At 48.2% G+C, this 11,993-nt stretch overlaps 1 protein-coding gene and 1 long non-coding RNA gene across 2 annotated transcripts; one reads left to right on the top strand and one right to left on the bottom strand.

Moving 5' to 3' along the window:
- Window positions 1-175: 175 nt before the first annotated feature.
- On the top strand, window positions 176-10,883 carry slc25a11 (solute carrier family 25 member 11). Its single transcript, XM_027275864.1, is given in 10 exon segments — window positions 176-378; window positions 2,994-3,146; window positions 4,948-5,021; window positions 5,024-5,067; window positions 9,344-9,432; window positions 9,599-9,689; window positions 9,766-9,856; window positions 9,937-10,036; window positions 10,133-10,184; window positions 10,265-10,883. Coding segments are annotated over 10 exon segments (1,020 nt in total). The 5' UTR covers window positions 176-208; the 3' UTR covers window positions 10,421-10,883.
- LOC113744823 (uncharacterized) lies at window positions 1,734-2,458 on the bottom strand. Its single transcript, XR_003461856.1, has 2 exons — window positions 2,412-2,458; window positions 1,734-2,082 (listed from the first exon to the last, which is right to left on the bottom strand). It is a non-coding gene; the product is annotated as an uncharacterized LOC113744823 (long non-coding RNA).
- Window positions 10,884-11,993: the final 1,110 nt, after the last annotated feature.

Raw genomic sequence — 11,993 nt, forward strand, 5'->3', positions numbered from 1 at the left:
ATTAACTTTATTTTAATAACTTTATTTTAATAACTTTATTTTAATAACTTTATTTTAAATTAACTTTATTTTAAAATAACTTTATTTTAATCAAGAAGCTTTACAACGAGTTTTCCAAGATGGTGCTCAGATTAACGATCTTTTGAAGGGACCCTGAAGGCATCCTGTCGTCGCCTCCTGATTGGTCCGCTGTGCCTCGTGTCTGCGGATGTGCCCGCAGAGTCACCTTGCTGCTGTAGCTGCTGCACCGGTCAGAGCAGGTGGACCGTCCGGATCAGAGGACACAGGCAGCGGGGATCGGACCAGGGCGAACATGGCGGAGACAAAGCCCAAGACCTCTCCGAAGGCCATCAAGTTCCTGTTCGGAGGCCTGGCCGGGTAAGTCTGCGGCTAGCTCACGTGCTAATGTGCTAATGTCAACGACCGGGAGCTAACGAGAGCTAACAGGAGCTAACAGGAGCTAACAGAAGCTAACGGGAGCTAACATAAGCTAACAGGAGCTAACAGAAGCTAACAGAAGCTAACGGGAGCTAACAGAAGCTAACGGGAGCTAACAGAAGCTAACTGGAGCTAACGAGAGCTAACGGGAGCTAACGAGAGCTAACGGGAGCTAACAGAAGCTAATGGGAGCTAACAGAAGCTAACAGAAGTTAACAGGAGCTAACGGGAGCTAACGAGAGCTAACAGAAGCTAACGGGAGCTAACAGGAGCTAACGAGAGCTAACAGAAGCTAACAGGAGCTAACGGAAGCTAACAGGAGCTAACGGAAGCTAACGAGAGTTAACAGAAGCTAACGGGAGTTAACAGAAGCTAACGGGAGCTAACAGAAGCGAACGGGAGCTAACAGAAGCGAACGGGAGCTAACAGAAGCTAACGGGAGCTAACGGGCTGCTATGCTTAAACTCACCTGTTGGTGACAATTAGAGGCTGCCTGTCAATTAGCAGTTAGCTGTTAGTTAGCTGACAGTTAGCTGTCTGTTAGCTGTTAGCTGCCTGTTAGCTGTTAGTTAGCTGACAGTTAGCTGTCAGTTAGCTGTCCGTTAGCTGTTAGCTGACAGTTAGCTGTCTGTTAGCTGTTAGCTGTTAGTTAGCTGACTGTTAGCTGTCAGTTAGCTGTTAGCTGTCAGTTAGCTGTTAGCTGTCCGTTAGCTGTCTGTTAGCTGACAGTTAGCTGTCTGTTAGCTGTTAGTTAGCTGTCAGTTAGCTTGTTAGCTGTCAGTTAGCTGTTAGCTTGTTAACTGTCAGTTAGCTGTTAGTTAGCTGTTAGCTGTCAGTTAGCTTGTTAGCTGTCAGTTAGCTGTAAGCTGTCAGTTAGCTGTTAGCTGTCAGTTAGTGGTCAGTTAGCTGTTAGTGGTCAGTTAGCTGTTAGCTGTCAGTTAGCTGTTAGTTAGCTGACAGTTAGCTGTCAGTTAGCTGTCCTTTAGCTGTTGGCTGACAGTTAGCTGTCTGTTAGCTGTTAGTTAGCTGACTGTTAGCTGTCAGTTAGCTGTCAGTTAGCTGTTAGTTAGCTGTCAGTTAGCTGTTAGCTGTCAGTTAGCTGTTAGCTGTGGTGATGTCACAGGCAGGTGTGGTGATGTCACAGGCAGGTGTGATGATGTCACAGGCAGGTGTGTGCAGTCGGTCACAAAGCGGAAACCAGCTGAAGGGTGATAAAATGGTGCAGCTAAATATCCTAACGTTCATGAAACGTTCTGTGTGTAACGCTCAGGGAACGTTAGCAGCTTCCTGTTGTTAACGCTAACGTAACCAGCCGTAACGTAACTAGCTTAGCTTCAGTTACGGTTAGCACGCAGGCTGCCGTCCTTTAAATGTCCCGGCCCTTTAAGGAGCGTCCTCGTTAGAGACAGCTGCTGTCGTCAGGCCGACTTCACTCAAGGTCCAGGTCCTTGAAAAGCCTGGAAATGTTTGGAATGATCCAGAAGTCAGGAGTGGAAGATGCATGCTGGGATGTCAGAGGTCAAAGGTTAAAGTCAGACACCTGCTGTGTGTCACAGGTCAGACTGTACCTGTACACACAGACTGTACCTGTACACACAGCATGTACCTGTACACACAACATGTACCTGTACACACAACATGTACCTGTACACACAACATGTACCTGTACACACAGACTGTACCTGTACACACAGCATGTACCTGTACACACAGACTGTACCTGTACACACAGCATGTACCTGTACACACAGACTGTACCTGTACACACAGCATGTACCTGTACACACAGACTGTACCTGTACACACAGCATGTACCTGTACACACAGACTGTACCTGTACACACAGCATGTACCTGTACACACAGACTGTACCTGTACACACAACATGTACCTGTACACACACACAGAGACTGTACCTGTACACACAACATGTACCTGTACACACAACAAGTACCTGTACACACAACATGTACCTGTACACACAGACTGTACCTGTACACACACACACAGACTGTACCTGTACACACAACATGTACCTGTATACACACAGACTGTACCTGTACACACAGACTGTACCTGTACACACAACATGTACCTGTACACACAACATGTACCTGTACACACAGCATGTACACGGTGTACTCACCTGTGTATAAACAGCCTGTGTGATGCAGAGCTCGTTGCGGTCCGTCAGTCCGTGTCCACCTCGTGTGCAGCTCTGTGTCGAGATAAAGAGCTCTGACTGCAGACACGAGTCTGAATGTGAAGTTCTAATGAAACGACCTGCACAGACACCTGCAGTACACACCTGTGTGCAGTGGCCGTTTAGTCCTCTGATGGAACCCCACGGTCCCACTCTCATTATAAGACTCTCCTTATACCACCATGAACATATTTTCCAGCGCACTGACCATCGCATGACGGCATTAACAAAATCAAACTACATGGCTTACGTGGCTCTTACACTGTGACAGGTACATCATCACAGAGCTACAGTCCGGTCCTGATCCACATTATTAACCTGTCTGTCTGTCTGTACCTGTCTGTCTCTCCAGGATGGGTGCCACAGTCTTTGTGCAGCCGCTGGACCTGGTGAAGAACCGGATGCAGCTGAGCGGTCAGGGCACGAAGGCTCGAGAGTATAAAACCAGCTTCCACGCTCTGTTCTCCATCCTGAAGAACGAGGGCGTCGGAGGCATCTACACCGGGTACCTGCCACTTCACCACGTGCCAATGATTATATGTGTTGCTAGAGTTGAGCCGGATACTCGGCTGAAACGAGTATCCGGTACGGATGAAGCACTTTTGCAGAGTACGAGTAATACGAGTCAGTATCTGTGCTCGGATTGAGTGAACATCCTCATTGCTCATGTGGAGTATGAAAACCTTTGTTACTTCATAATTGAACCACATATGTTGTGTTCTTTGTTGCAGAACTTGTTCTGTGAATAGTTTGTTTGCTATCGTGATCTGAAGCTCGATGCTGTAAATAGTTTTCTAATCAGCAATAAATATAACAATTTCTGATCAATCCATCCAATCAATTGCATTACCCGGCCCATTTCAAGACAACTCGACCCGCTTCCTGGTTCGGCCCTGCCCGCTCCGAGTACAGATACAGATAGTTCATATGGTTAACAGATACAGATACAGATAGTTCATATGGTGAACAGATACAGATAGTTCATATGGTGAACAGATACAGATAGTTCATATGGTTAACAGATACAGATACAGATAGTTCATATGGTTAACAGATACAGATAGTTCATATGGTGAACAGATACAGATACAGATAGTTCATATGGTTAACAGATACAGATACAGATAGTTCATATGGTTAACAGATACAGATAGTTCATATGGTTAAACAGACTACAGATAGTTCATATGGTTTAACAGATACAGATAGGTTCCATATGGTTAACAGATAGATTACAGATAGTTCATATGGTTAACATAGATACTATGGTTAACAGATTCCTCAGATGTACTGATTAACAGATACAGATAGTTTCATATAGGTTAAACATATACAGATAGTTCATATGGTAGAACAGATACCGATAGTTCATATGGTTAACCGATACAGGGTCTTCGTCATATGTTACAGATACAGATAGTTCATATGGGTTAACAGATACAGATACAGATGCTCATATGGTTAACAGATAACAGTATCAATGGTAACAGATACATTCATATGGTTAACAGATACAGATACAGATAATTCATATGGTTAACAGATACAGGATACAGATAGTTCATATGGTTAAACCAGGTACAGATAGTTCATATGGTTAACAGATACAGATAGTTCATATGGTTAACAGATACAGATAGTTCATATGGTTAACAGATACAGATAGTTCATATGGTTAACAGATACAGATAGTTCATATGGTTAACAGATACAGATAGTTCATATGGTTAACAGATACAGATAGTTCATATGGTTAACAGACAGATAGTTCATATGGTTACAGCTACAGATAGATTTCATATGGTTAACAGATACAAGATACAGATCAGCCTCATATGGTTAACAGATACAGATACAGATAGATCATTATGGTTAACAGATACAGATAGCTCAGACTGGTTAACAGATACAGATACAGATAGCTCATTGGTTAACAATACGATACAGATAATTCATATGGTTAACAGATACAGATACAGATATTCATATGGTTAACAGATACAGATACAGATAATTCATATGGTTACAAACAGATACAGATAGTCTATGGTAACAGGTCAGTAGTTCATTATGGTTAACGAACAGATATTGTCATATGGTTCATACAGACGTTCATAGATTACAGATACAGATACAGTAAGTTGAGGCGCTCCTAAAGTTACACTGTGTCTTCGAGTCTGGACCTTGAGACCTTCCTCTTCTGATTGTCATGTCCAAATGATTATTTGTGTGACACGAACGTTGTGTCGCGACAGCGCAGCAGTTGGTGTTTTAGACGTCTTACAGTAAATACAGATTGATTTCAGTTTGTCCGCAGGTTTTTTGCGCCCAGGGACGTACACGACACTCGTACTGGGAATCTACACCGCCCTGTTTGAGAAGAGACCGGAGCTGAGGGCGACCACTCCCCAAACTTCTTCCTCAAGGTACTGCACTTGTTCCTGACATTACCTGCGTTGGAGGACATTATCCAATCTGGAAAACAGACATTCCGACTCAAACCGGTGGTTACGGAGAATGTTGTCACCACCTCTGTGTTTGTGAAGCTTAGCTTTTTAGCTACGTGGAGAAGCCTACGGAAAGCAGGGCAGGGACACATTCCACCAATGCTAACCTGTGAGATACAGCGTGCTCCGTGATATGTCACCAGGGCAGGTGGGTGGGTGATGTCACCGGCAGTGTTGTGGTGATGTCCACAGGCAGGTGTGTTGATGTCACAGGGGCAGGTGTGATGATGTCACGGCAGGTTGTGGTGATGTCCACAGGGCAGGTCGGTGGGTGATGTTACCAGGCAAGGTTGGTGATGTCACCGAGCAGGTTAGTGATGATGTCACAGGCCTGGTGTGTTGCAGTCGGGTCACAACAGCGGAACACCAGCTGAAGGGTGATAACTGTGGTGCGCCTAAATATCCTTAACGTTTCATGAAACGTTCTGTGTGTAACCCAGGGAACGTTAGGCAGCTCCTGTTGTTGACGCCTAACGTAACAGCCGTAACGTAACTAGCTTGAGCGTCAGTTACGGTTAGCACGCAGGCTGCGCCCTTTAACAGGTGCTGTCCCGGCCCTATAAGGGAGCGTTCCTCGTTAGAGCAGCTGCTGTGTCAGCCGACTTCACTCAGGTCCAGGTCCTTGAAAGCCTGGAAATGTTTGAATGATCCAGAATGTCAGGAGTGGAGATTGCATGCTGGGTCAGAGGTCAAGGTTAAAGTCGACACCTGCTTGTGTGTCAAAAAGGTCAGCACGTACCTGTACACACAGCCATGTACTTGTACACCATGGTAATACACCATGTACTGTCTTCACACAGACTGACACAGCTGTTACACACAGCATGTACCTGTACACACAGACCTGTACCTGTAAACACGATGTACCTGTACACACAGACTGTCACCTGTACACACATGTCGTACACCCAACGTTACCTGTACACACAACATAAGTACTGTACACACAATGTGAACTTGTACACACAGGACTTGTGTACCTGTCACCGACTACCTATACATTACCTACACACACCATGTTTACACTGACACACTTGCTTCACGCAGTAGCAGGTACACACAGCTGTACCTGTACACACACGAATGTCACCGATCTTACACACAGGGCAGTTACCTGTACACACAACATGTACCGTACCGCACACAGACTGTACCTGTACACACAGACTTTACCTGTACACACAGACTGTACCTGTACCACACTTTAGGCCTGTACACACAGGCTGTTACCTGTACACACCCCATGTACCTGTACCACAGACTGTACCTGTAAACACAACATGTACCTTACACACAGACTGTACTGCACACACACATGTATGACAACACTGACTAACACAACATGACTGTACACAGGTACTGTACACCAGACTGTACCTGTACACACAGACTGTCCTGTACACACCAGCATGTACCTGTACCACAGCCACTGTACCTGTACACACAGACGGTTACTGTACACACAGATGTACCTGTACACAGACTGTCCTGTACACACAGACTGTCTGTAAACAACATGTACTATGACACCACTGACCTGTACACGCTGACTTCACACACAAATGTACCAATACCTGTCATGGCCTGACACAGACCTGCTACCTGTAAAGATCCTGGAACACGCTTCCTACCACAACATGGACCGTCCAGACTGTACCTGTACACGAACCAGACTATGTACACCATGACTACACACAGCATGTAACCTGTTACCACAGACTGTACCTGTACACCACAGAGGACCTGACACCACACACAAGACTGTACCTTGACGTAACCTACACACAGACGCTTACCGATGACCTGTACACACAGACTGTACACTACAGACGACACACGTGTACCGTACACACGAACATGTACCTGTAACACACAAGCATGTACTGTAAACACAGACTGTACCTGTACACACAGACTGTACCTGTCACACTACCGACACACAGACTGTACCTGTACACACAACGCTTATACAACTGTACTTACACAACAACAGACTTGTACCTTTACACACAGGCGTACTTACACACAACATGTACCTGTACACACAGACTTACCTGTACACACAGAGCTGTCCTGTACACCCACAAATTACCTGTAGCACACAGACTGTAACCTGTACACACAGACTGTACTGTCACACAACAGTACCTGTACACACAGACTGTACCTGTAACACACACACAGCATGTACCTTACACACAGCCACTGTCTGTCACACACACCACCGTACCTGTACCTAGTCACACACAGCATGTACCTGTAACACACAACATATCACCCGACTACCTGTACACCACCGCATGTTACCTGTACACACAGCATGTAACCTGTGACACACAGATCGGTCCTGTGACAACAGGACTGTTCCACCCAGTTACCTTACACACGATGTACCTGTAACACACACGATGTACCTGTACACACACCACACAGCATGTTACCTGTACAACGACTGTACCGTACACACACACCGACTGACTGTCAACAACATGTCATGTACCACATGTACCTGTTACACCTGTAGTCCACACACACTGTACACCACACTGTACCTGAACACAACATGTACCTGTACACACAGACTGTAACCTGTAAACACACCAGCATGTATCCCTGTAACACCAGCTAGTACCTTAACACCACCGAGTACCGTACACACCGACGACTGTAACACAACATACTGTTACACACAGCATGTACCTGTACACACAGGACGTACCTGTACACACACAAAGCATGTACCTGTACACACAGCATGGTCCTGTACACACCGACTGTCCCTGTACACACAGCATTTACCTGTACCCCACAGCATGTTACCTGTACACACCCACACAGCATGTTCCCTGTACCCACACCGCATAAGCACTCCCTGACGGTTCGGTCAGTGGGGTGCCAGTCGTAGGGTCGGTCAGTGGGGTGCCAGTCGAAGGGTCGGTCAGTGGGGTGCCAGTCGTAGGGTCGGTCAGTGGGGTGCCAGTCGTAGGGTCGGTCAGTGGGGTGCCAGTCGTAGGGTCGGTCAGTGGGGTGCCAGTCGTAGGGTCGGTCAGTGGGGTGCCAGTCGTAGGGTCGGTCAGTGGGGTGCCAGTCGTAGGGTCGGTCAGTGGGGTGCCAGTCGTAGGGTCGGTCAGTGGGGTGCCAGTCGTAGGGTCGGTCAGTGGGGTGCCAGTCGTAGGGTCGGTCAGTGGGGTGCCAGTCGTAGGGTCGGTCAGTGGGGTGCCAGTCGTAGGGTCGGTCAGTGGGGTGCCAGTCGTAGGGTCGGTCAGTGGGGTGCCAGTCGTAGGGTCGGTCAGTGGGGTGCCAGTCGTAGGGTCGGTCAGTGGGGTGCCAGTCGTAGGGTCGGTCAGTGGGGTGCCAGTCGTAGGGTCGGTCAGTGGGGTGCCAGTCGTAGGGTCGGTCAGTGGGGTGCCAGTCGTAGGGTCGGTCAGTGGGGTGCCAGTCGTAGGGTCGGTCAGTGGGGTGCCAGTCGTAGGGTCGGTCAGTGGGGTGCCAGTCGTAGGGTCGGTCAGTGGGGTGCCAGTCGTAGGGTCGGTCAGTGGGGTGCCAGTCGTAGGGTCGGTCAGTGGGGTGCCAGTCGTAGGGTCGGTCAGTGGGGTGCCAGTCGTAGGGTCGGTCAGTGGGGTGCCAGTCGTAGGGTCGGTCAGTGGGGTGCCAGTCGTAGGGTCGGTCAGTGGGGTGCCAGTCGTAGGGTCGGTCAGTGGGGTGCCAGTCGTAGGGTCGGTCAGTGGGGTGCCAGTCGTAGGGTCGGTCAGTGGGGTGCCAGTCGAAGGGTCGGTCAGTGGGGTGCCAGTCGTAGGGTCGGTCAGTGGGGTGCCAGTCGTAGGGTCGGTCAGTGGGGTGCCAGTCGTAGGGTCGGTCAGTGGGGTGCCAGTCGTAGGGTCGGTCAGTGGGGTGCCAGTCGTAGGGTCGGTCAGTGGGGTGCCAGTCGTAGGGTCGGTCAGTGGGGTGCCAGTCGTAGGGTCGGTCAGTGGGGTGCCAGTCGTAGGGTCGGTCAGTGGGGTGCCAGTCGTAGGGTCGGTCAGTGGGGTGCCAGTCGTAGGGTCGGTCAGTGGGGTGCCAGTCGTAGGGTCGGTCAGTGGGGTGCCAGTCGTAGGGTCGGTCAGTGGGGTGCCAGTCGTAGGGTCGGTCAGTGGGGTGCCAGTCGTAGGGTGGGATGTTACACTGGTCACGGTTACATGGTGTGCTCCCCCTGCAGGCTGTGATCGGTATGACAGCTGGAGCTACAGGAGCGTTTGTCGGGACACCAGCAGAGGTTGCACTGATCAGGATGACGGCTGACGGACGGTGAGACAGATGCACGAATCACTCCATGTCCAGTTTGTTCATATTATAACTGTGATGAACAGTGCAGCCTGTGGGGGGCGCTCACAGGAGGTTACACTGTACACAGCTGGATTATATCACTCAGTTTTATTTAAGGTCTCTTTAATGTGACGTCCTGTCCCTCCAGTCTCCCTGTAGACCAGAGGAGAGGTTACACCAACGTCTTTAACGCTCTGGCTCGAATCACCAGAGAAGAAGGAGTGACCACGCTGTGGAGGGTGAGCGGCCTTTCCTCACGTTCATGAAGCAGAACCACGTCTGACCACGCTGCTGACTGACTGTGTTTGTGTTTAGGGATGTATCCCCACCATGGCTCGAGCTGTGGTGGTGAACGCAGCTCAGCTGGCCTCTTACTCTCAGTCCAAACAGGCGCTGCTAGACTCAGGTATGTGTGAGACGTGGAACACGCTAAAGACATGCTAAATGAAGACAGTAACCATGGTAACCCTTCCTGTGTGTTCTCAGGATACTTTGGGGACGATATCTTGTGTCATTTCTGTGCCAGTATGATTAGCGGGCTGGTTACCACGGCAGCATCGATGCCCGTCGACATCGTGAAGACCAGGTGAGATTATTATATTTATTTAATTACAACGTTAGAAAAACGTTCCTGAGCGCTCTTCAAACCTTTACGAGTTTCCACTTCCTGTTTGTGTGTCAGGATTCAGAACATGAAGATGATCGACGGGAAGCCGGAGTACAAGAACGGTTTGGTGAGTCACGGCTGACCTTTGACCTCACGGATGACCTTTGACCTCACGGCTGACCTTTGACCTTGTGTGTGTGTGTTCAGGAGGTGTTGATGCGCGTGGTGCGCTCTGAAGGCTTCTTCTCGCTGTGGAAAGGTTTCACGCCGTACTACGCTCGCCTCGGCCCGCACACCGTCCTCACCTTCATCTTCCTGGAACAGATGAACCGCCTGTACAAGACCCACGTCCTGGACCGCTAACACACACACACACACACAGAAACACATGGACTGCAGCACAAACCTCATCGATGTTCTCGCAACTTGAATCTGGAGAATTTAAAGGAGCAGTCCAACAAATCCAAAACAGACGACTGTTCCTTTAAATACTCTCACACACACACACACACTTGAATTCTTTTGTAAAGAACGTGAAATAAAAAAGTTGTTCAGACATCATTAGTGATGTTTTCAGTAATTAATATTAATAAGTCTTATTTGTAGAATCATGCCCGCCCCCCTCCGCCCCATCCTGACAACACACAGCATCATGGGAATGCTCTGTAACCATGGTTACAGGCAGTGAAATACTGACGGAGAGAGACGAATAAACAGTTTGAGCCTCACTTTGTGTCCCGTGTCAGTGAAATAAAACATGATGTTCACCTGACCACAGCGTGTTTAACGTGCTCGTGTTTATTCAATAAAAACCTTCAAACATGGATCTTTGGTTCAGATTCACGTGTTGTTGCTTCGTTTGTCCAGCAGGGGGCAGACAAACAGGCTGTGTGTGTGTGTCACTGATCTTTAATGTTCATTAATGATGACTGATGGTTAAGGGGTGAACTATGCAGTATGTAAATCTAAAACCTTCAAGAGTTTAGTCTTTGAGAGTGTACAGAGAACACACTGATTGTTAAAGTGCAGTCTGCATGTGAGGAAGATTTCACTTACTGGATATCTGCTGGACTGGACTGTGTGATATTTAGAGGAGCAGCTGCAGAGGCTGGTGCTCACAGGGAGGACAGACTTGTGTCTCTGTGTGTCTCTTGGTGCCAGCAGTCTCTGGCTGAAGCTGCTCCTGAGTCTGTCCAGCAGCTCATGGAGTGGGTGGGAGTCACTGTCTGCACCTTAGACAGCGTCCTCCTTTCCAACAGCACAGTCAGCGAGTCCACCTGCACCCCACAACATCACCGGCCTTACCATAAAGGCATTCTTTGAATTTCCAGCCAAAACCCCGGGTCCAGTTTCTCTTTAACTTCACTGTAATACAGCTGGTTAATAAACAAACACCTGGTCAATGTGCGCTTGCAAGCAGGCAAGCCATCGAGCTAGATTTAGTTTGTAAATCTTTTATGGGCACATACTGTTCTAAAATCACTCACAGCAAAGGACCAGAGCTCCAGGCTGCAGACACAGAGCTGAGAGCAGGTCTGAGGGTCTGCTGATCATCTACTCATTCATCTGCAGCCAGAGATGGACTGTGGAGTCAGAAATGTATTTGTCCAACATTTGTTCAAACATTTCAATCATTTATTTTTCGATGTGAATCTAAAATGTGAAGAACGTGAAGTCTGAGAAGACACTTGTTCAGTTTTGTCCCCCCGGGGTCTGCACCCATGGGCTGAGAGATTAATTAAGAAAGCCTAAAACCAAACGAGTGCTGAAATCACGTGATGGAAATGCTAACGCAACACTGACTGTTTGATACAAACTAATGCCCAGAACAGCAGCAGCTGAAAAGAACACAGTAATTACAGTAACATCGTTAACCTCGTTAGGGTTTCTCATCATGTGTGTGTGTTATCTCATCACAAACCAACTAAACTTCTTC

The sequence above is a fragment of the Larimichthys crocea genome, unplaced genomic scaffold (assembly GCF_000972845.2).
Source record: "Larimichthys crocea isolate SSNF unplaced genomic scaffold, L_crocea_2.0 scaffold224, whole genome shotgun sequence".
Classification (NCBI taxonomy): domain Eukaryota; kingdom Metazoa; phylum Chordata; class Actinopteri; family Sciaenidae; genus Larimichthys; species Larimichthys crocea.